Below are 26,304 nucleotides of genomic sequence, written 5' to 3' on the forward strand. Positions count from 1 at the left end.
GCCATAAAGCTATAGCCATGCCTTTTAGAAAATAATAATACTCCATGGATTTCTGGGCTAATACAATGTCCAGTGATTTTTTTTTTTTTGAGGCAAAATTTAAATTGGATGAAAGATCCTCATAACACCATGATAACGGGGGGGGGGGGATGGTGAATTACAAAAGAGGAATAAGATTTTAATGAGTCTTTCTCTTCATGAGTAAAATGATTTATTCAGGCACTAGATAATATAAACTGGGGAAAATGTAGTACTCTTCATATGAAAGACATAAGAATACTTTTTTATTCAAATAGTTCAGTCTCCACACCCTCACTCACTACTGTGATCTTGAATGGTTTGCTTAACATTTGGAGGGCTTCTGTTTTCTTACCTGCTAAACAAAGATCACATGGGCTGGGGATTTAGCTCAGCGGCATAAGTGCCTGCCTTGCAAGCGCATGGTTGTGAGTTCGATCCCCAGTACCAAAAAATAAATAAATAAATAGAGATCATATCTAAATGGAGATCATATATATATATATATATATATATATATATACAAAATTATAATAGTTTAACTATATATATATATATATTCATTTACCAAATTATAACAATTTAAAGTAACACATATTTCTTTACAAAAATTATAACAATTTAAAAATGCAATAGAATGAAAGCCTTTAGAGAAAATTTAGGAGGTACCATGTGTTAAACAAATTTTAGGTATTAAGTTAAAATTTTCACATTGACGTTTCTCTCTGAGAAAGCCAGGAATTAAAGGCTTTCCCTCTGTGGTCTACAGCCAAACCCCTTCATGCCAATGGGTCAGTAGGAAAGTACCTCGAACACCTCAAATAATTGAGAGCCAGTTTGCCTTGATTGGAGGCTTAGGTCAAATTTGCTAACGGTTTCATGGATTAGTGCTACTTGTCCCATGGTTGTCAGCCTAGTTTTGCTCATCAATAAATTGCTAGCTCACATTTTTTGTGTCCTCAAAATAATCAAACCTGCATTATTTCAGATGGTTATTTCAAATGCTATTTGAAAAAATAGAGAGAGAATGTAGTACTCAACCCTTAGAAAGAGAATTTATAACCGGATTATAAAATGCTAGATTCAACACTAGGTTCCGTGATTCTGATGGTGCAATATAGTATTTTCTAAGCAGGGAAGTTGGGGACCAGCTGTTGGTTTTGCCAGACTGTCTCATTCATTGCGACCTCCTTTCCTTTCCTTTCCCGTGCCATGCTCTCCTCTGTCCTCCACTCACTACTGTGATGCAGCTTTGTCTGCTGTGTGGACAGCAGATCAGCAGGGGCTGTGGGCACAGCAAAAGCACACACAAGCACATCGGGATACCTCAGGAACAAACTCCCGCAGAGAGTTGTGGGTTGACCATATTTTGATTCTTTATGGAGTTCACAACATTCCATACCTATCCTAACTTCTGGACTATATAAATTCCGGACTGGATTCCTTGAGAATCCCAAATTATTGATGCAAATGGATCCTAAGAGATCATTTACCCTAGTAGCATTTAATTTGCAGGTGGGAGATAATATCTGAGAATACAATGAAGGTCAGGGACACTTTACTTTCCCTAGTTAACCCCCATGTACACATACATTGCACACACACACACACACACACACACACACACACACACACACATTGTATATAAATCTCAAATATCCCAGATCTCGTAGAGTCCACCAAAGATTATCCTGATATTCTATACACCCAGACTGAGACCATTTGATTTAACTGACCTCACATTTTTAAAATTTAAAAAACAAAAACCTGAAACCCAGCAGAACAAAGAGACTCACTTAAAAAATACACTTCTAGCAAACTAGAATCAAAACTCACGGATTCTGACTCCTGGGTCAATGCCATCCCACAAACAGCTTCCTACCCTGTCTTTTGCCTGCTCATTGGTAAGATACTTGCCTGCTTCCTGCAATGATTATTAAAACTTTTACACATCACACATATCTGCAAGTAATTTGTGCTTTAAAAAGCATAATATTTTTCACTATTTGCGTCAAAAAACTAGCCCAGTGAATTCAGTGAAAGGTCTTTTTTGTTGATGTTTGTTTTTCACAGGCTAATGGTTTATGGTATACAGCAGCTCTTAGATTTTATACTCAGATTTAGCCAAGAGAAATACAAAACAGCTACTGTCAAATGAATTTTTATGAAACACTGACAAAGCCCTAAATTATTATAGCTTTTGTCTCATCTCTATCCAGAAGAGCTCTAGAACAACTTTTCCTCAGGAGGAAAAATAACGAAATGTAGATATGATTGGGAGTTTGGGGGGCGTAGGGTTGGATTTTCCCAGGTGCCCCAAATTAGACTAACTCGCACTTTCTGGCTATCACTCAAAGGGCACTGACTTAGCTACTGCTTTCCCAGATACTCCTAAAAATGAAAGGATTTTGTACTGGCATTTTAATCAGTGATTAACTGCTCCCTTCTTTTCCCTGCTGGGTTAAGTAAAAGATCCATATGCTGGGTGTTCTAGGGAATTTGTTAGGCTGTAGATCATAGCCTGGTGCAGGACATGATGTGTCTCAAGGGAACTAACACGGCCATAAGGAATGTAAAGAGTCACCGGGTTAAAGCCACATTAAGACAGCTGTTACATTAATGAGGTCCCTGCTTTGGAGAGGAGGTCACTGTATGGAAAAATATGAAGTGCTCTTTACTGGTCTGATCCCATTTCTCTGAAAGCTAAGGGGCCATTATTACTATCCTTTGACATTCACTGAGCCACATGAGCTAGCGGGGCGCTGTACAGCTACATGGGTTAGAAACTCATCTGCTCTCTCATCCTTGATTTTGACAAAAGCAGGAATGAAGTAGAGCAACACTGAATGGCTCTTCCACTTTGATCACCTTCACTGTTTCATCTCTTCAAATACAAGTTTCTTTTTGTTTTACTTACATGGAGTTCAAACAAATAATCTAAGAACTGACCCAGTCGGTGCACAGCATCCAGGCATGCAGTGTAAGAGCTAACTCTTGAGACATACAGGGCACTCACTTCACACATAAACTGGGTAATCCTAGAACTATAATAAATAAACAAAATATATAGCAATATTTAATGTATATAAATGTTATTATTGTATCATTATAGACTACTGAATCTCTCTTCCAATTTCACTGGGATACAGAGTCAACTCCTTATGACCTATGGCTAGTGGCGGTCACTTCCTTACTGTTCACTGGGGAGGAGCATTCTGTATCCCAGTGAAATGAGAAGAGAAAACTCGAGTCCTAACTGTAAATCACCAGCCCCACTAAACTTGGTGTACCTGTGACCCTTTCATTCACCCTTCTACACACCCCCAGGTTGCAAAGCCAGCTGCACACATCCCACCTCGAGTATCTTTCCCTGCAGACCTTCCTTGTCAACCCCACTGCCACTGTGTACTCCTTGCCATGGCTTGCATCACCATCACATCAAGCATGAGCTCGCCAGCCTGCAACTCAACCCTTCTACGGGATGTGCTTGGCTTGGCCCCAACTATATTCCTTCTACGACCCTACCACTCCTCACACTGAGCCAGCTGGACTGGAGAGAGAACTAAACATCACCTTCTGTGCAGCCCAGGTACTTCCAACAACTCCGTGCACATGTAACTTCCTACTACTAACATGCTTTCCCCACTCCAGACCAATAGAATACCTAGTCTAATGCCCTATTTATTCTTTTCCTTTTATCCACTCACACTGCTCCTTTTCCCTCTCTTTTGCTGTGTACTACACACATTTTGTTTTAAAGTGCTTATGTGGTCACTTCATTACCCGTGTTAGGCTGCAGCTGCTGGAGAGAATGGTCTTTGCTCCTCTCCACACTCCTTGACTTTCTGGGCTCTGTGATGATCATTTGGACAGCTGCACAGAACTGTCCCTCTACCTAGATTCTGCAGCCTAGAAGAGACTATTTCTATAAAATGCTGTGACTGGAGAGATAATGGGTTGCACATGTGCTGATCAATCTTGATAGCATGTGAGCAGAGTGGTTCACTGCCTAGATGCCACTGACTTTGATTACGAAATTCAAGTATCTAAGAGTACCACAACACATTTCCTCGTAAGGTAACTTAAGTAGTGGGGCAGTGAGGAGTCCCAAGACACCTTGACTCTTGTTATCCATGAAATTATTGTGAGAGAAAAACTCATCATTGATAGTGAAAACTTTATTCTACACCAATAGAAACATATTACACCTACATAGATCTTTCCAGAGGGCTCAGCATGCTCGTAAGAGTTCAAAAGATAAGTCAACATGATCTTGAAATAATGTAATTACTTGAAATGCTTCCAGACTAAAGAATCCTTAAAGCAAAGGCCTTTGCCTTATGCACCCTGGCACATTTTCCTGATGGAAAAGCCACAGAGCTGAAGCGTGTGGGAAACAATTATCTCTATAGTAGGTATGTAGTATGCAACCACGGGTAATTATTTAATCAGTCTCAGTTTCTGCTTCTACATTTATAAAGTAGGGATAGTAACAGGATCAACCAAGGATTGCAGTAACTACCTGAGTTAATTTGTGCAAAGGAATTAAAGTGATCTGTATCACAGAATGACCACTCAAAATGTGTCTACTATTAGCTGGGTCCCACTCCAAAGTCTGCACAGTGCCTGGTGAACAATAAGGATTTCTGAAATGAAAACCCAGGGTGGATAAGATGAACTCCTGTGCGCCTTAAAGGATGGAATCTTATTCTCCTAAGTGTAATAATGTGCATTCACCTTAAGAGCCATTCCTAATATACTTATTTCTTTAGGTTAAAATACGTCTCAGAGGACAAGGTACTTTTCTGTTTGCTCTCTGGATTTCAGTGAGCCTGGACAGCTGGACATCAGTACCTGGACTCGCGCCTCTGTGAGCTTCGCCCTCTGCGCCAGTTCCTCCCTGGTGTAAATGTCAGGGTAATGGGTTCTCTCGAAAGCACGCTCCAGTTCCTCAAGCTGCTCGGCTGTGAAGGTGGTCCGGCTTCTGCGCTGCTTCCTCTTTAGCGGTAAATCTGGTTCAGAGTCAATGTCAGAGCCTTCGTCTGACTGGGGTGCTGAGGCTGCAGGCACAAGAGGAAGAAAGGCAGGATAAACTATCACAGGAAAAGCAAATCTGACCAAGCCATAGTGATGGAAACCTTAGTCTAAAGTTCCGTCACAGTGTCTGTGTGTGTATACCAACCCCTCCCGTGTCCTATTACATCACTAAATGCTATTTAACCTGTTCCCCTACCCTCCCCCGCCTCCCCATCTGGGTATCTGTCATTCTGAGCTCTCAGAAAATAGGGTCAGGGCTATTCCATTTTTACAGCTTTGTACTTAGCACTTAGTAGGCACTTCACTGATGTCTAATGAATAAACCACATTTAATTTGGTTTCTGATCAATTTGCACCAGGCTTTTCCTGGGAATTCTATTAACAAACATGATTTCTTGAAAGATATTCCAAAATCAACTTAATGTCTCAAAAGCCAACAAAAGCAAAGTACTATAGTATTTCTATGTGTTTATAGCCCCTATTTTAAAATCATGTTTAAATGTAGTTTCTCATGAGCAGATATTGGGAAATGCTTTAAAGTGAGTCTATGTTTTATTAATGTAAATCTGAAGAGCTGATCTATTATGAAGGTGATATTGTCTCATGAATGTCCCCAGCTGAAGTCTAGAGTCTGGACCCCTGCCTATTACATCTGAGGTGCCCAGTGCAAAGAAAAACACATGATGTTTCTTGTTCAAAATTATTACAAATGACAAGAGAGTAACAACAGAGGCCTGAGCTCTTCTCAACAGGGAGACCTGGGTGACAGGACCTTGCTTAGCCCCTCCCCACAAAGCTTGCCTTTGCCTGAATGCACAGGAAAGGGATTTCAGATTTCAATGTGCAGATGTCCAGAAAAAATAAATAGGAACTAGGGGATCAGACAAAATTTGCCTTATTGTGCATTATTGCGTCTTCTCCCATAGGAACATGACCTGAATCCTAAGGAAGAAGAAACTGTGACAAAAGATAGTGAAGTGGGAGGCCCAAATATTGCTGTTTTCAGGGCGGACTTTGATGTGGGGAGGAAAGAGCAGCATTTCTGCTAAGGATACATGACAGCCTCCACAGTGAAAGGGGTTGTGACTCTCAGAGGGCACCTGTGGCCTACAGAACATTCTTTGGTTTGAGGCCTCACTGGAGCAGGAAAGCAGTCCCCTCCAGGCATGGAAAGAGGAGCCAGAGACCTGTCAAAAAACTGCGGAAGCAGGACCTCAAACTAGAGGAAGTGTCACAGAAGCCTCGCTCCCAAGGACATCCAACTGCATGCAGAAAACTCCCCAAAGAACTGGGGGTTTCTCCAGTGAAAAGATTGCACAGTATGCTGTCACCAAATGGGGAGAGTAAGTCGGAAAATTATAGAATATTTATGTCAGAGTCAAGGGAGCTCAATCATGCCCTCAGACTGGCAGGATCTGCACTAGAAGCAATGTTAGAATGTAGATGCTCTTTAATGTCCTATCCGTGTAATTTCCTAAGCTCAAATTTAAATCTGCTGCACAGAAATATAAACTTCATTCTATTTCAGTATAAATTGTAAGCTTCCCAGAAAGATATGTATATAAATGTGTGTGTATATATATATACCCAAAATATAACCATAAATATGATCCTAAGTTTTCTAATATTTTCAGGTGTTCTCTACACAGTGTGAAATGAAGAGGCGATAGAGGGAATCAGCAATGCAGCATACACGACAAAGTAAATATAACTGAAGACAAATACTTGAGCATAAAAGCAAAGGCACTGAATTATAAACTTTAAAAGTCCCCAACACAAATTATACACACATATATTTGATAAATGCAAACTAAACTAGATGAGTGATAAATCGGTAGACCAGTGGTTTTCAAGCTTTTGAAACATTAGAATCACCCAAGGCTTTGGTAACACATACATTGCTGGTTCCCCTCCCAGCTTCCGGTCCTATAAATTTAGGCTGATCCCATGAATTTGCATTTCTGATGCACTTGCTGGTGATTGATGCTGATCCCACTGGTTCTGGACACATTTGCAGAACCATCTCTATTCAATATTCCAAAGTAACTCTTTCCCCTCACAAATTTTCCTAGAATATAAAATACTTCCTATCCCAATTTATCACAAAAACCACATCTATATACATATTTTAAGTTATAAATAGCATGCTACCTAAGAAACAGATTACTCCTTAAGAGGATAATACATTCGGAGCTGGGGATTTAGCTCAGCAGTGTAAGCACCTGCTTAGCAAGCGTGAGGTCATAATTTCAATCACAGGTACAAAAAATAAATAAATAAGTAAAAAACATTGCCACAAAGTATTTTCCTCCCAGGCTCCACTTTCCATTGCACTGAGTTTTATTTCCAGATTGAAGTCAAGTGAAAACTTCAACAACATTTGGGGATCACCCAAAAGTTCCCTCTGCCTGCAAGAGCCCTAAATCTTTGCTTGCACATTCTCTGACTATGATCCCATTAGAATAAGAGTATGTGGAAATTTTCATGTTTCCTTTGGGAGTCTCCTGGGTTATTAAATTCTCTCAAGTAAATATGATATGCCATGCACTGTCAGGTCAATTAATCAAAATCATCTCTAGTTTCTGAAGAAAAAGACTGGTTAAATTTGAAAGCACCAGCAAGAATTAATTCTCAGGGTCAAGCCCACTGTGCTTCACCTTAGCAGTCCACGGCCCCCAGAAGACAAGCTCTGCGAGCACAAGGCCTCGCTATGCCCATTCACTGTTGGAACCCTTGGAACACAGCAGGTGCTCAATAAGTGCATGCTGAATGCACAGAAGCACTGGATAACACTTCAGTTCTGGTCTAACACTGGTTTCTGCGGCACTGTTTCATATCTATGAACTGGGAATTCTGCTCCTGCAAATCTGCCAACATTTATTTAGGTGAGTTTTGGGAGACTGTGATGCTCAAAAAGTATTAGAAAGGTTTTGTAAGAATTTATAAACCTGCATTTTCAGGAGTAATAACTAGCAATAATTTTTCAAAGAGATTAAAGCTGTGTGTATTTTTTAAGATGATAAACTACCGCAAACCAGCAATTATGAAGACTCAATATTTTTAATGGGACAGCTTTCATCACCACAAACAAAATTTTCTAACAAGCCAACAAATCACTATTTTCAGTTCTAGACTATTAATTCAAAAGCAATGGAAAACCTGTATCTAACTAAGAAAACCTTCATACAGCACCATCTCAAACGACACTGAGGAACAGACTTGCCTGATTTTTGTCCTGGAAAATCATTTGAACCAACTGATCATTTTCGGCAATATGAAGCCGCAATCTTACAAGTTAATTCTAACTTTTCCCCATGTGTAAACCCCGAGAGGATATGGGCTTTAAAATATGTAAAGTCAGAAACCCAGAGATAATTTACCAGCAAGGAAAAATGAGCTCTTTCTAAAGACAAAAATGGTACTATTTCTTTCTTATGTCACTCAATAGAAGTAAAATTCATTGCTTGCATAGAATTTAATTCACAATTACCTGAATTGGGATAATTCAGTTTTTATCAAAACACATCTAAAACTCAAAAACTCAAATCTCATTTTAATAACATTCAGGGACCATGTTACTGCCATTCATTTATTTTATATACTCAGTTTTATTCAAACTACTAGAACAAATTAGATACTAGATCCTAATATATATATATATATATATATATATATATATATATATTTCTGTACAGAATATCTAATGTCCACAGCAGGGTTGACAAAACAGAACTCTAAATGAGTTGATAAATTGCTAGAATACAATAACTAAATTCAAAATAATCTCTTTGGACTCTTACTATTGTGCACAATAGTAAGCCTTCCTTTGAGGAAGGCTTTCAATTACATTTAAATTGCTCAATCATGTACCTCAGACACCTTCACAAACAAAATATCCTTTAACATTCATTAAATTCAGATATTGCTCCCCAATTTTGGAATTGCAGAATAGCTCTCATAAAAACATACATCAATACTTAACACACAGCCTTGTAAATTGAGACTTTATTGCCTTAATTTGCAAAACAACTGGCAGATTTTAATCCAATCTGTATAGATATTTGATGTTGAAGGTTTAAACTTTTATTATCAGAATGTCTTCACAACTCATTGTCTGACAGTGCCACAAGAAGCCAGGGAGCACACCTACCCTAGAGGAGCACAACTCCCCTCCTGTGTAACCACATCACAGCCCTCAGAAAGAGTTACCCAATGCACCAAGGGAAACTGAGGTGCTGAGGGTAAACAGGTCCCACAGCTCAGGGAGGTATGATTATCCCAGCCTGACACTGCATCAAAAGATACCAGGTATCCTAAAGAGTGTTTAGTTCTTTTATACACACACACACACACACACACACACACACACACACACACACGCAGTCCTTGAAGAGCAACAGTAGAGACGAATCAAAATAGAAACTTAAATGTCATCATTTCACTGACAGCCACTATTGCTATCATTTCTCCCAAATTTTCAAAAACTGCCCAGAGTCAGAAATAATTTACAGAAATAGGGCCGTTAGAGCAATACTGGACACCAAATCAAAAAATTTCCCAAAGGAACTCAATTTGCTTGAACAAAAGGTGTTGAACTTTATAAATATATTGAAATTTGCTCTTTTTTTTTTTTTTGAATCAAACTCATGACCTTGCACGTGCCTGGCAGGCACTGCACTGCTGAGCTGAACTCCCAACCCCATGCTCTGATTCTTAAACACTGATAAAACAAACAAACGAAACAAAACAAAATAAAAATAGAATCAGTTTTGCCCATTTTTTTTTTGTTTTAAAGAAATTAAAAGAAAAAAATCCTTTTTTTTTTTTTTTTTGGTACCAGGGATCAAACTCATGACTTCATGCTTGCCAGGCAGGCACTTACACTGCTGAGCTAAATCCCCAGCCCACTCTACCTTGGTATTGTACAGAGTTTAGAAATTAAGAGCTTGGCCACTAGCAGTCTCTGTTATGAATGATCATAAACCATTCCCTGGTCCTAACACACAGAGTCAATCTGGAATGTAACAGTTACAGAAAGCAGTTGAACTGACGACTTGTATCTCTTTATTAAAGTCTCCTTTGAGAATTTTTCATTGTAATCCATTTAGTGAAAGACTATCAAGACCTATAAAGTTCTGATTAAACAAAAATATTGGAATAAAGAACTTGAAGCATTTCGGAATACTCTTAGGTTACTCAGCAAAAATTCCAAAGCGGTCCCTGGAAAGTCTCACCTCTTGCTGAGTATCTGAGTATCCCAACTCTGCATTTTATAAGACAATTGATTGCATCTTTTTCTACTTCAAGCTAATGGAGTCAGATTTTTCAGTTACCCCACTTATTTCACATTAATTCTCAAGACTAAACTTGAGAAAATAGACACTGTCAGTAAATAGAAAGGAAGACGCTAGGGTGTGATAAACGTCATATCCCACAGGATTACGAACGATTCCCTCAGAAACAACTCAAACTAGGAGGAGAAGGAGAAAAAGTGTCACCACCAGTGGACCAAGCATGAAGTTTAATTAAAGGAGGAATTACAGAATTAGAGAGTGTGTCTTTGTCTGGCAGCCCCCGGTGACCCCTTCTGGAAATTTCCCCTCAGGAAATATTTCATCCTAAGTTAACACTGTTATACATGAAATCTTGCCTCAATTTTATAGGGATTTAGTCCCAAGGAATTCTGTAATTATTGGTTTCCAGACAAATATAATTCAGAGATGGAAGACAGGCAAAAAATGGAGAAACAAAATAATTCACAAGCATGAATCTGACACATTGTCTTTCTTCTCAGCAAGACCATTCATTTGAATAATTAAAGAATCAAAACATGACAACCATTTAAACTCTAAGGTTTGCCCTAGATATAATACAATGCGATTTACAGGCATGGGGGTACATGGGGGGAGGTAGTGTGTTGAGAACCAACTTCCTGCTCATCCTGCCTTTCTGGAAGATGATCCCAAACCAAATCACACAGGCGTTTCATTAGTTTTCATCTTTCTGAGATAGACTTGACCACATTTTTACTCCAAGCTGTATGTCACTGATGAAAACACGAGATAAAAATAACAGCTCTTGCTGGGTACCTAACAACGAGGCTTCATACTGCCTCTGATGGCAGACGGGCACCTCGGCAGTATATTCCGGGAGGTCTCCAGTTGGTCCGCTCAAAGTCTGAGGCACCCACTTGGCTAACAGCAGAAGTCCAGCCCTGGTGAGTTTTACCATCTAACTCGCAGGGTACAAAGAGATGGCTAACTGTTTTCTGATCTGAAGTGGCCCTTTTACATGGAGAAAGATGTGAGTGACCTCTCTCGTGTTTACTCGGTGAAAGTCAGGAACAGGCAAGACTGATACTCCCTCTCAGACCCAGAGTAAATGACAAATGACATTTTCCCTTTGTGATCTTCAGGATTTTTGTTGACTTATTTGGAGGCTTTTGTTGGATCCCAAGAAATGGCCTGTGGCTGGGGCCTATTCTACCGATTTCCACGCTCCATCTGTGGAATCCATCAGCGGGGCATTACCCTCATTCAGGGCTCTGACACCTGCCTGGCAGGGTGCAGGAGACACAAAGGATGCCGGGCGGATGAGAAAGGGGACGTTGGGTGTTTCTTTTTTCAGAGAAGGGGAGGGGGTTGAAATGGATGCACAGTAGGGGTTAATCCAAGCCAGTTAAGAGACCTCAGCACCTGCAAGCTTTTCTTCCACATTAATTCACAAGCTAAGAAGTAATTGGCGACTTTATGTTTCCGTGTTTTCAACTTGTAGATATGTTGAGAAAGGAAAGAGATACACCTCTGAAGGCACATACCAAAGGTTTGCCACAAAATCCCAAGGTACACCTAGAACTTGTGTGACCTAGCAACCTATAAAGCATTAAATTCATTTTTCTGGAATTCTTAACCCAGACCTAAAACTCGAGTTACTGGGATTTTGTTAGTTGCAAAGTTAGAAAGATGGTTTATATTAATGAGGAGCTTATTTGGGGACTCGTGGGGTAGAAAGTCTTGTTATTCCAGCTATGATTTCTCCCCATACGTGCCAGTGAAAGATTTTTACCAAGTGTAAAATTAGGGAAAAGGAAAGGATGATTTTCGGCAAGGATACACATCAGGCTTTCTCGAGGAAAGGTCTCTTTTTCTAATTAAGACCCTCCAGTCATTTACCTAGTGTTGTTCCTGCCCAGCAGTGCCCGATTTCTGGCTGGAGAAATGTAAAGCTATTCCCCTCCCCTCTGACCCAAGCCCTTCCCTCGGAAGCTGCCGGCTCACAGCACGAGGTCATTAGAAGGAAAATAAGCTCCTGCCAGGTTGGGGCTAATCAAAATAACACAAATAAACCCTGACACTCGACAACTCCCTGAGTGCCTGCTGCCCTGGGAGGAGAGTACAGATTGGTTATGAATATGGCCAGCCGCGGGCGCGGTCCAGGAGGGGCCTGAGCAAAGTGGCTAAGAGTCACTTGAAATGCACAGTGTGGGCCATTGGGCGTTTAAGATAAGGGGTGACAAACAAGAACTGGCAGAATGGCCAGGCTGTCTTGGAGGTGCTGAGCTGAGCAATCCCCAAAGCTCCCACATCCCAAGGATGCCATAAATGTGTGTTTCAGGTGTGGTCAGGTTTTCTATGCGCAGCTTCCAGACACCTTAGTGCAGGTGAACTTCTCTCCTATCAGCCACCACCTGACCATCAGTCATTCAAAAGGCCTTCTCTGTAATAACCCGCTGGACAGAAGATAGCAGTGTTCGGTGGAATATTCCAATGAAAGCATGCTTGTGCTCTCTCTCATCTCCTGATTCAAGCAACATTTTGTTTAAGGGAGCCAAGAAATACTGACCAGTCTGAACCTGTTTTAGCATCGCTTCCCAAAGGCTTCAAGCAAAACAAGGTTAGGAACCCTGATGTTGATCCAAACTGACCCAGTGGCTTCTTAAGTCCTTCGTCTACAGGTGGGCATGGGGGTGTGTGTGTGTGTGTGTGTGTGTGTGTGTGTGTGTGCGCACGCGCGCGCGCACGTGCACGTGTAACAAGAATTCCTGTTCCAACAGGAGTCTCTCTAAACCAGCAGGGATGACAAGCTACTTCCATCTGCAATTTTTAAAAAAATGACTTTGTAAAACTCCATGGTAACCACCACCAGCACGTTTCAAAGAAAAAAAGAGACTAAAGCCTCCAGAAAATGTGTTACTATTCAATTAGGAAAACTGATTACTTAACTAATTAATCAGCTAACAGCTTTCTAAGAATAATCTCCAGTGCTAAGAACTTTTCCCCTCAAGAGCTTAAAAGTCACACATAATTAAAATTAGGAGCCAGAGCTGCCATTGATACTAAGCTTCCCTGTGTCTAAAAGCTGTCAGCCAAGTTTTCTTTTACTGGGATTGGGTGGAGTGGAGCAGGAGAGGTAATGGGCACACTGAAGGGGAACAGGAAAACAGTAGTTCTCGTGAAAGGCAAAGGGCCAAGTGACTTTTATTTACAATTGTCAAGAGAGAGGCCATTATACACCATATGTGCCACAATTGCCCTCTTATCACAGGCTGGCCATCGTGTCCTTTGGGAGCTGTTAATGAACTGGGTAATTGAGCCGCTGACATGTGTTACCAAAACAAAACAATAGGAAGAAGAGACAAATGAACATTTTATTTGCCAATCAGAGTAGGTTCAGCCTTTCATGGGGCTGCAGCTAAGTGACTGACTGGATACATAAAACAGTGCATTGAAAGCCAGCAGATGCAGACACAATAATAGTTAACTGACAGCTTATGGCCCATCTGTGCTTAACATTTTGTTAAAGAAATTACTTGACTTGCTAAAGAGACGAATCATACAGCTGCCCTGAGAGCTGCATTATAAGAGATAAATCATGAGCTAAACTGTTTCATGCTTAAAATGACAATGCTTATTAACAGTTATGTGGGGACATTTTGTCAGCACAGCTTGACACAGTTATTTCTTACTAAAAAATGTGACCACTTAGAGATAGTCAACAGAACTAACTTAGGGGAAAAACACAGAACACAAGCAAACAGTTGAAAGAGCGATATGCATGCTGAATCTTTCGCAAATAAATATGCACTTCAAGGGTTCCAAATGGGAAAAAAAGCTCTATGAAGTGGAACATAAGGTCACGTTCCACACAGCAATGATATACCTGCTTCCATTTACATCTTCTTTATTCAAACTGCAGCACATTAGAAATGCTCTCATTCTGAGCTGATTACCATTAGTTTCTATCAATGATAGAACAGAAACCAAGTGGGTTAAAATAGCTTTTTAGTCATTTTCTCAAATACATTCACCATCTTCCTTTGGGAAAAAATATTTTTCTCACAGAAAGAGAAAAGCTACGTTACAAAGGACTGGTTTTGTAAGGAGATTTAGCTTATGTTTTTGTTACTGCAACCAAATTGAAACCACATCTTTCAGTCCAAGAGTGGTTCGTCCTTTGCCATACAGAAAAGTTAACTCTGAAGTTATATCTATGGAAACTGGTTGACCAGAGGCTGAACATGGTTTTCTCAAAAATTTTCCTATGGTGGCTTCTCTACCATGATGAGCACAGCTAACATAATAACAATAAGAATATTAGAAGAAAAGCTGCTACTTATGACGAGCTGACAGTGTTTACTACCCAATCCATTCCCTGTGAGGTATTCTGTGCACATTTTCCTAAATCTTTAGCAAAACTCCATTTGGGAAAGTTAATGTTACCCCGACCTGCAGATGAGAAAAAAGAAAAATGAAATCTACCTGATTTAGGAGAAGCCAAACTATCCTAATGTAAAATCTTGTTAGCAACGCCATTTGAAAAGGAGAATTGTTATGGACTAGAAGAAAAATTGTAGCCTCTATATTTACTCATTTTCTTCCTTGTCTATACAACCTTGACTCAGATATCACAGTCAAACTTATAAATCACTTGTGGAAACATGAGCAAGCATAAAAGGTGAGGCTTCTTTTCAGGAGTGATTGGTGTATAAGAAAAGTGTGTTATGCAGTTACTAAGAAAGACCTCCAGTCATGAAACCTAAATCTTAGTTATATTTGCAGAGCTTTAAATAAGACACAATGTGTTCACTAAAGCTCATGACATATCTGAGGAAGACAAAGGAATACCTTGCCTTCATCTGTATTTGCCACTATCAAATATTTTTTGCTATTGTGTACATAAATTGTTTGAAAGTCAACAAACTAAGGTTCAATATGTAGGAGAGGTAGCAGGTTACACAGCCTTTCGGGGATAGAAAACTAAAGAATGCTTTTGCCAACCCTTATTAGGACAGCTCTATCCAAAGACACAAAACTTAAATACCCGTATCCACAACTAAACTTTGCTAGGATTAGCATGACACATGATGTTTGAAAACTAGAAGAAAGGTAGAATTAAGAAGAAAGACAAATACTACACTTTGTGTGCCAGAAACCTATGTAAAGAGATAAGAAGATAAATGACTAAGAGAACTGAAATGCCAATGCAAAGGATTGGCAAAGCTGTAAGATTCCAGAGGGAGGAAAAAACCCTGGACCAGTGGTGACGAACCTATGGCACAGGCACTGCAGCAGGATATTATCACTGAAGGCTAAAGCTCTAAAAAGTTCACATCACTGCCCTAAACCAGTCCCTTGATTTTACAGATGAAATCTCCACAGAACAAAAGACGTTACCCAAAATCACTCATCAGTGAGAATTTATTGAATTCCTGCAGTATCTCTGTTTTTTGTTTGTTTTTTACCAGGAATCAAACTCAGGACCTCACGCTTGCCAGGCAGGTGCTGCACCACTGAGCCAAACCCTCAGCCCGATATCTCTGGTTTTATCTCTGGTTCCAGCAATGCAAAGATGGAAACTAAACTCAAAAGCAAAACACTCTTCCCAGTGCTCTTTCTACCTAGGCAAAGACAAATGTCAGCATATACGAGAGAGAAAGTAGCTATACCCTGTGGCAACAGAAAGACAGCCTCTCAAGTCTTAGAAATCTAAATACGTTTACTTACTATAACAGCCGTTGATTCTGTGATCTTTAATATAGAGGTCAAATTATATATATATTTATTTCAGTATTTCCCATGGAGCATTTTCAAGATTCTCTGCTTCACATTTTCTCTTGAGTTCCATATGGAAGCAAAAGGGATGGCACAGAAGCCTGTTTGCAAACTCTAAATCTTATCTTGGCCGATTGCTTGTTGGGAGATAGAAGGAGGTAATGGCTGAGTATAAATAAAAGAAGAGACTTTCCCCAGAGGCAACACAGGAGACTCAGCTTAATCCTTAATGGCAAACAAATTAGAAGCAACATCAAGGTCATCATCAGAAATCACAGACAGGATATCTGTTTTGCAAGAAGCACCTCCTTGAGGCTGGGAGGGGGAGATAATGAGCCTGGGACAGTGCTGCCTTTCCCTCCTTCATCCTGCAGAAGTGTAAGGTTCCAACCCAGAACCTGCAAGAGTACTGTCACGTTCCACTGAAGGAACTCAGGAAAAATAAGAAAACCAATCAAGTGGCTAAAGAGGTGGTATGAATGATTTACCACCAGCATTTAGTAGGAACTTCTGCTAGGTAGGAAAATGATAAAAGGGGTTTGGGCAGAGAGGGGTTCATTTCATGGTGGAAAATGTGCAGCTCAGGAGACAGGCCAACTTCTCCAAAAGCCCACCTGGCCTCTCCTCATCCGATTTGGGGCAAGCTTCACTTAGCCCTCTGAACTGGTTTTCTCATCAGCAATACAGGGTTTTAAACACCTGCTTCAAAGGTTGACTTTAAGGAAACAATGGTCTGAAAAACACACAGACTCTCCCCATGTGCCATATTCCTAGCCAATCCCCACTCGCCCTCTTGTTCCCCACCCCTACCAAGCATAACAGAACACTTTGAGACAAATATTCCTTCCATTCTAAGACCAAGAGACAGAAATGACCTCAAAGCACTGAAGATATTTGTGGCAGTTCGCAAACTTATAAAACGAGACCATCTGCTTCCTTTCTGGAGATGCTGTCCACAGAGAGCTAGCCTCTGTGACCACTAAAGGGAGCATGCAGCTCTCATTCATAATTAAAGCCCCTAAAATTCCACCATGGAAGCCAAGGCTACCCAGATCCACCTGGCCCAGGACACGCGTCTCTGCTGTGGGACTAATGATTAAGGGAGCTACAAAAGTAAATGGATTCTGCGCTCCCAAACACCCTCAGGCCTAAACAAGAAGGCTGAGCTTAATAAAAATCAAGCAAACAGCCTAAAAGAAATTAAGTGCTATTTACATGGCCTGTCCTTTATGCCAACATTCATTTTAGTTTTCATGAGGAAGAACTTTGAATATATTTGCTTACAGGCAAATTCTTGTCTTATGTCTGCTGATATGGATCTAGGGAGGCAAAATGAAGTACAGTTTCGAGTGGTTCTCTATCAGGTCTTTTTGGTTAGTACCCATAGCCTTTGTGAATAGATGAGGTACCAAACTCCAGAAATAACTAAGAATTTGGTGAGCACCAAGCTTGCACATGAATCACTAGACAACTGCCTTTCTGTTCCACAATGCCTTTCCAGGAACAACCTTACATAGCTGGAGAGAAGCAGATAAGGAAGTGCTGTGTGGGAGAAAGTAAGGGAGAAGAGAGAGGAAAAAAGATCAGAAGAGGAGAGAAAAGAGAAGGCAGGGGAACAAAAGCAAAAGGAAAGGGTCAGGGTGTTTTGTCCAGCAAAGAATAATAAGGAGATCTGTGTTTAAGAGTCAGTGGGCTACACTGGGCATGACGGCGCTCGCCTGTAATCTCAGCACTAGGGAGGCTGAGGCAGGAGGATCATTGTGAGTTCAAGGCTAGCCTGAGCTACATAACTGAGTTCAAGGCCAGCCAGTACTACACAGTGAGACCCTGTCTCAAAAATTAATTAATTAAAGTCAGTGGGATTGACCACAGTCATTTTTTTTTCCTGCAAAAGCCTCTGTTGACAACTCTTTCTGAAAGAGCAAAATCCACTCTAAGGAGCTAGCATTGGAAACTAAGGTTCTGAACTGTGTCCTGATCCCTGGCAACTTTGAATAAATTAAGGATTTTCTTGAGTAAAGACCAAAAATGGTCCCACCCATCCTTTCCACCCACACCAGCCAAGGATTTCAACTGGAAATCATCCCATCAATACGTCAGGACAGATGCCAACATTCAAAGAAACTGCTGCCAGTTCAATTTGAACTCAAGCCTTATTCTTCATCACCTATTCCTAAGAGTTTCTTGGACAAAGCGATACATTATTTTACTTATTTCACTGTAAATTCTGGCTTTCACATTATAAAATACATCATATTAAAATCTGAGGGATGGTACCTGCAACTAAGAAACAATGACAGCTTTAGAATCCAGAAAAAAAGCCACTTCTGATTTTAAAATAGAGAATTAGAGCAGATCAGGAGAGAGGGGGGATAACAGATCAATAGACAGATTAAATTCCTTTATTGTATTTCTCTCCACATTTCATTCCATATACTGTTAACAAAATATAAGTCTTTAAGAAGCTTTCTTGACTATCTAGCTACACATTTTAAATAGCAAATAAAACACTTTCCACTAGAAAATATCTGAATGACTTTATCCCTATATCAATAATAAAAAAATTTTTTTGTTTGGTTAATAGCACTGTTTATATTTAGAATTTTAACTCAAGTGCTTGAAATTATGAAACCCTGGCTTCTTCCAATGTGCTGTCTATACCCGTAGATGTATTTAAATATGCCAATATTTCTCTATGGCAGCTGAGATAAATGCACAGATGGTATATTTCCACCACATATATACATAACACAGGTATGGAATTCATTCAAACAAGCATTGAATTCACCCTTATGCATCTCTTTCTTTCTCACAATAAACAGGCCACAGGTGTAAGAAACTTGTCAAAGACCTGGGCCATCGGGAGTGGTTGCCTTTAAAGGCCACCCCTCCCAAATCCTCATCCTCATTTCTAGCCAGGCTGCAATTAACTGGGAAGGAGATCTTAAGATGATTTCTTCTTCTTAATAGAGGAAGCCAGGCAGGGAGAAAGTGTGGACACCGTCTGTGTGTAAGCCTGTGCATACAGTGCGGCCAGAGAAGAAAGCCAGTTCAAGCGCAGGAGACAACATCCTCGTTATTAACAACATGACGCTCTTGCAGCGGGAAAACTAGGGATACCTCGTGACTTAAACTTGTTTCCCACTACTTTCTAGAGATGTCCATGTTTTGGCTAAATCTGTGGCTGAGGTTTTCAAAAGTTGGAAATCACTGTACAGATTACCAGGATTTATAAATCAAAAAAGGAAAACACTGAGTCTCAGATGGAAGGAATGACAGACATTTTCATCATCACCTGGCTGTTGGTGGCAGAGTTAAATCTCAGACCCCATCAAATTCTATATTATAGCTCATTACACTTCACTGTATAATCAACTCATTTTCTTTAGACTCAGGAGTAACTTATCTTCTATTTTTCCAGTCAGCTATGATAATTAAAATCTCCCCTCTACCAAAAGAACCAATGAATGCTAAAATTAATGAACTAAAGTGAAACACACTGAATTTGAGACTGGGCCCAGAAGGGGAGAAAATTCAATCATTTTCTTTATATCTAACCATTACAGAAAGCTGTTTTGACTTGTGATTTTTAAAGTTCTCTCTCATTATGCTTTTATACAATACTGGGCGGGGGCAGATGACTTTTGTTTAAAAACAAAGCTGATAGTTGGAGTGTTTAAAAGGAATTGTCCAAAGTTCCAACAAGTCAATCAGATATCACAGCCACCAACATAACCACCAGTCCTCGCTCCAAATACACACACACAAAAAAAAACCCAATTTCTGGATCATGTGACTTAGTATCATCCACAAAATTTTTCACTCAAATGACACCTATAGTTGAATACTGATCACTAAGAAGCAATTCTTATAAAAATGATTAATATATTCCTAATTCAGCTTTAAACTATAGAGACCTAGTTATTAATATAAAACAACATGCATACAAAAACCTTAATGAGCTGGGGATTTAGCTCAGCAATTCAAGCGCAAGCTAAGCACAAGGTCATGAGTTCAATCTCTGATACCAAAAAAACAAAAAACCCTAACCAATTTAAAATCTTCACTGGATCAGAAAAATCCTAGTTCCCAGAATGCTGTGCGCTTCAAAAACACCAAGTGTTGGTCACCTCTTGGCTCCTTCCCTTCCTTGCTTTTTGCTCCACCCAGATGCCTTTCTGTCCAGTTCTGTGCTGCACACTCATCTCAAAACCCAGTTCTACAAAGCCTTCTCTGAACCTCCCAACCACAAATCCCCTCCCTTCTCTGTAATGCAAGAGGTTTTATATTTTCCATGCATTCAGCAACTCTCCCTCCTTATTGGACCACTGACTGAGACTTACAAGTCAACTCTCGGTGTGACCACATTTATTTTTCTGATCGACCACTTCCTTGAATTTGTATAAATTTAACTATGTCTCCCAGTGGTGCTTTTTCTACTCAAAAGGGTTAAACAGTCAGAGGTCAGCCAAGCAACCAGTAAGTTCAGGGAGGAAAGAGGGAGCAAATGCAAACCACTACCCTACTCAAAGCGTTTTGAAGGAGCTGGGCTCTTTGCTGGCCTGCTGAGTGGTTTTTCAAGTGAAAACTCAGAGAGTGCTCTAAGAGAAATGGGTTTGCATGTCAGAGCTCAACGGATATTTTGATGCCACAAGGCTGGAGCACTTAAAACAGAGAAGAAAGTGACAGATGGGAGAGAACAGTATCATCGCAAAATGAGGAAGGTAACTAAGGTGCTTAGAGACAGGTCCACTTCAGTCTTCCACAGAATTCTGACAATTTAGAGACATCTGCAAGTAATATGCAGAGACTCTTGATTTTGGCAGTAGATACCAACGAGACAGTGTGATGGTTTTTCCCAGACTGAAACACCCATGAAACACACATGTTCTTACCAACTCAGACACCAGGCTTGGATTGTTACGGGAGATAATGGAGCTCCAATTCAATAAATTTACTAGCTAGTTTTACATTAAAGAAGCATTTAAAAAGAAGTGTTTGCAAACTAAAAAAAAAAAAAAATCTAAGGAAGCATTGTATAAGCCTTTCACATCCTGAAGAAAATATAAACTTGAGCCGGGGAATTAGCTCAGTGGCATAAGCATCTGCCTTGCAAGCACACGGTCATGAGTTTGATCCCCAGAACCAGAAAAAAGAAAAAGAAAAGAAAAACTTGAAAGGATGCTTTCTCCTCTACTCATCATAACCTTGCCTCTCTTTTTCTAAGTTCTTAGTACTTTCTTTGAATACAGAAAGACATCAACAATATCATTCCTCCTGCAGCTCAGGGACTCTTGCTTAGAGTAAATCGTATTTTCATCTCCAATTGCTGGCCTCAGGGAAGTTTTATGCTTCAACTCTTAGAATCCTACATATCTATCAACAAAAATGATTTTGTTTTTCAAAAGGAGTTAAGTGCTAGTCCCAAAACCCAGAGTCAAAAGATCTTTTGGGGGGACACTAAAGGTTTAGAGAACACAAAACTAGCTTCCTCTGGTGTATTTTACAAAATCACATCACTGTGCAACACATGTGAGGGCCCCTTTGCAGGAAGTGCAAAGCAGCCCTCACAGGGAAAGTGCCCTGGTGTTCTGTTCCTTATAAATCTACTCTGCCAGATATGGTGGTGCACGCTTATAACCCTAACAGTCTGAGAGGCTGAGGCAGGAGGATGATAAATTCAAGACCAATCTAAGCAATCTAGCAAGACACTGCCCTAAAGTAAAATTTAAGACATTTGAAAAGAGATGAGAATGTGGCTCAATGTGAAGGCCTTAGGTCCAGTACTAGAAAAAACTTCCACTTTTCTCTTGATCTCCAGTGAAGTCAAGCGAAAGACAGTCTGCTTCTACATCAGCTCTTCCTGCAGAGAACACACTGTAAAATGTCCCTAAAAAAATAGTAATAGCCACTCCTCCCGCCACTGAGCAGCAGGCAACAAGCAAGTCAGTCAATACTCATGGTTATTCACCACCTAGTCTGTATGGGCATTGTTTCTTCCCTAATTCCTCTAAAATCAATCTCTGGCTGTAGCCACTGCCTCAGCCTATGTGTATGTGGAAGACATAGGTCATGGATGGTTCAGAGCCCAGGATAAATCTGGGACACCATTTTTCTTTGTGCTCTAAACTCACAAAACCGTCTTGCAAACCTATAATTTAACTGAAATAAAAGGAGCTCGTGAATTGGATGGTATCTTGTAAAACAGCTCCCACAAGTCCCATTCCAGCATGGAAAATTTCCCTATGCTCAGTAGATAGCAAAAGAAACGCAGCCTACCAGGCACTGGAGCACACTCCAAGAGTCCCAGCCACCGGGGAGGCTGAAGCAGGAGAGACTGCCTGAGCCCAGGAGTTCAGGGTCAAAAACCTCTCTTTAAAAACAGAGGGGCTGGGGCTGGGGATTTAGCTCAGCAGCATAAGCACCTGCCTTGCAAGCAGGCAGTCGTGAGTTCGATCCCTGGTACCAATAAAAAAAAAAAAAAAAAAAAAAAAACAGAAGGGCCAGGTGTGGCAGTGTACACCTGCAATCTCAGCATTTGGGAGGCTAAAGCAGGAGGATTACCACAAATGTGCCCCCTGCCTGGGCTACATGATGAGATGCTGCCTCAAAAAATAAAAAATAAATAAAAATAAAAGAGAGAGAGAGAGAAGAAAGTTGACCCGGGAACTTCTATTTCAAATATTTTTCTATAAGGAATGTGTATTACTTTTATAATAATGGAAGTAGTTCTGCTGAGAAATACCCCCCAAAAACTTGGGAGTTTGAGAATTTGCAAACAACTGTGAGTGAGTCCAACATGTGACTCAGCACATATAATCTTTTTGTACGCAAAAGATGATAAGGTTGGCCCCTGCTAAACTGTAAAAAAATCAAAGCAGGGGATATGACTGTGTGGTAGAGGTCATGCATAGCATGCAGGAGGCCCTGCGTTCAATCCCAACAGTATAAAAAAAATTAAATCAGAGTAACAATAATAAATACCACTGAAAATCCTGCAAATGTTAGTTGACTCTGTAACATCTTGCAGAAGAAATAGTTCCACCACAGAGACTTGGAAAGAGAGAACGTGCACCAGACACAAGTCACACAGAAGCTAAAGTGGAGGAAATGCAGTGACTAGAAAGTTATAAGAAAAAAGCATGTATTTGGTAAAATTGGTTGGTTGTTTCCAATACAAAGGTTTTTAAATTTCACTTACCTATTAACCTTATATTTCTTTTTTATTTTCATCTTAAAATGTGGCTTTATTCTCATCTGAGTCCCTTAAATTCCAACTATGACTTAGGGTCTTACACTTTTGCCCCAAATGACTCATTAGGAGCTACATTTTTCTGTATTTGCTTATACTTATAAATTAATTAAACACTAGTTTTCACTCATCCCAGCAGTTGTCACACATGACCATTTGAGGAAGATTTATTAAATATGGAAATTTTGAAGTGACTGCCAAGACTTCTGGATAGGGGCTGGGGATTTAGCTCAGCGGCATAAGCGCCTGCCTTGCAAGCAGGCAGTCGTGAGTTCGATCCCTGGTACCGATAAAAACTAAAAAGACAAAAAAAAAAAAAGTAAAAAAAAAAAAAAAAAAGACTTCTGGATAAAAACAATATTAAAAATGCACATTTGCATGTCATTAGTAACCCCCACAGCATTCCCATTGTTGTCTAGAATATTTTGTGAGCACAACCAATTCTGGATAAGGAGGAAGACTGTCAGCACCCGGAGCCATTTCACAATGGCTTTCTGAGATTGCTGCATAGTCAGAGGTCACCAGCAGGACTCCAACAAGCTCACCACAACCATGGAAGTGGGGTTGGGAAACCAAATAATACTTCCAAATTGAATGTGTGACATTCCATATAGGAGCCAGCCAGACAGGGCCCACTGCCTGCTTTTGCAAATCCCATGAGCTAAGATGGGTTTGCGCTTGGAAACAATAAGAGAAGAAGAATGACATCACCTCCTGAATACTACAAAAAATGTCAGTGACTATAAAACCTACTTTAACCCAACCACGCCCATTCACAGAGGGGTTTTCTATGACTCCATGATACAACAGCAGGGCTGAGCGGCTGAGACAGAACAGTGGCCATGACCCCGAAAATATTCCCTCTATGGCCTGGATGGGAAAATGTGCTTAGTGTACCTGGTGCGGTCAAAAAATACGGTGAGCATCTATTTTTTTTTAATTTGTCACAACAAAAGACACACTCATTAAACCCCCTCAAAGAAATCTCCTTCAGTGGGACACACTTGCCCCATCACTGTCACGTTCTTAGGCAGTTCTGGAAGTCCTCTTCCATCATTTTTAGGTGCACTATCCTGCTTGTCTTGATGTGGTGTCTTAATTAATTCAAAATGTTTCCCTTTCATCATCATTCTGACTTTGAGGAGGAACTGGATATCGCGTGGTGCCTGATTCAATGAATAAAGTGGTTGAGGACACACTGTAATGTTGTGTGAGCCTACCTTTCTGTATTTTTGGTCATACCTTGTAAATATGCTCCCTAAAAAGGACTCAAAAACTGCTTCAGGAAAGTGACAAGAATGATGTGAGGTGTTCCAAAAAGGAGGAGCATTGCGAGAGGAATTAATGATAATTCAAGTTTTATTGTCATAATTTTTTTAATTTAAACATTCACCATATATTTTGATCAACTCTTTTATATGGTAGCTAGCATGTTATAAGTCTATTATGCACCAGGAACCATATTCTTTTTCCTTCATCTAATCTTTAAATCAACACCTATTGTATCACATTGTGATACAATCACAAGGGAAAAAATAGAAACTCAGAGAGGTTAGATGGCTAGTATGAAGCAAAGGTAAAATTTGACATTAAATCCTCTCATGTGGTAGCACTTGCCTGTAATCCCAGCACTCAGGAGGCTGAGTTCGGAAGATCCTCATGAATTCCAGGCCAGCCTGGGCTATATAAATGAGTTCGAGGCCAGCCTGAACTGCATAGCAAGACCCTGTCTCAAATAAATTAAATAAATAAACAAACAAATAAATAAATCTATCTGTCATGGGCATTTATGAGTTCTGTGCCAAACTTCATTCCCACCACCACTACCCCAGAGCAGGCAAGATACAGACTCAAAACTCCCATTATCTGTAGCATAATGCAAATCTCAAACTTGCCACAGTGTGGAGGGAAGAATGCCTTACCCTGTTCCTTGGTGCTATCTTCCTGTATTCTGGCCTCAGTGAAGCCAGAGTTGCATAGTTTGGGTTTTGTCTTTTGGTTTTATTCATTGTTTTTGTTTTTGTTTTTGTTTTCTGTTTTTTCACAAGGACTCAGGTCTCTGTGCAGTTACTAAACTTCATTGGGCAGGTTCAAAAGTTAATTCATAAATTAATTACATCTAGCAACTGACAACACAGGAAATTTTTAATGACAACAGTTTTCTAGAAGGTCTGGCCTCTTGGCATTGTATCACACTAGCTCCATGCCAAGCCTTGCTTTGACTGCAAGCTCGTGGGTCGTCTTGGAATCCATGCCACAAACTCAATGACCTGTGACATAAACCATGGTCACAGCCTCAAAACTGCTGGAACCAGAGTTCACTTCAGGCCCAAATCCTCTGCCCTGATGTCCCACAGTCACTGCCATTCTAAGTGAATGGCCCTCACCAGGGCAGCAAGTCTACACATTTACTAAACAGGAAAAGGAAAAAGAGCTGCTTTCATGTTTCCAAAATTCTGTCCTCAACCCAGAAAATCAGCTGGACAAGCTGCATAAACCATCTGCCTCTCAGATTCCCTTCTGTAGAGGAGCAATGACAATCCACAAGGCCATGAAAATGAATTTACTTAAGAAGAAATAGGTTTTGGAAAATAGAGTAATGCAGAATACAAGATAAAAGAAATATAATATTAGAGCATATAATGTATACCCTGATTTTACATAAGCAAGTAGCTTTACCAAACCCTAAAGTCATTTTGGGTTGTGATTCAGTATCCAAAACTTTATGCTAATCAAGCTTCTACATACCTAAATAAATCTAGATGAAACACCATCAGAAATGCCAGCTAAACAAGCTATCAGAGATATAACCATAGGGTACATGTAGTGGCACAGGCATGCAATCCTAGTTGATCAGGAGGCTGAGCCAGGAGGACTTCAGGTTTGAGGCCAGCCTGGGCAAGACCCTGCCCCAAAATGTACAATAAAAAGAGCTCTGGACATAGC

The 26,304-nt window shown here is 40.2% G+C and overlaps 1 protein-coding gene across 3 annotated transcripts in view; it reads right to left on the reverse strand.

Annotated features, from left to right (window-relative positions):
• Positions 1 to 26,304, reverse strand: part of Pax3 (paired box 3) — an 89,933-nt gene that overhangs the window by 23,519 nt on the left and 40,110 nt on the right. For all 3 annotated transcript variants that reach the window (XM_005001033.2, XM_063245816.1, XM_003463989.2), the window contains exon 5: positions 4,873 to 5,078. In XM_005001033.2, the coding sequence (XP_005001090.1) occupies positions 4,873 to 5,078 (206 nt within the window). The remainder of the gene's footprint in view (positions 1 to 4,872; positions 5,079 to 26,304) is intronic.

The sequence above is a fragment of the Cavia porcellus genome, unplaced genomic scaffold (assembly GCF_034190915.1).
Source record: "Cavia porcellus strain 051 isolate PalLab524CR breed Dunkin Hartley unplaced genomic scaffold, mCavPor4.1 scaffold_1, whole genome shotgun sequence".
Taxonomy (NCBI): Eukaryota; Metazoa; Chordata; class Mammalia; order Rodentia; family Caviidae; genus Cavia; species Cavia porcellus.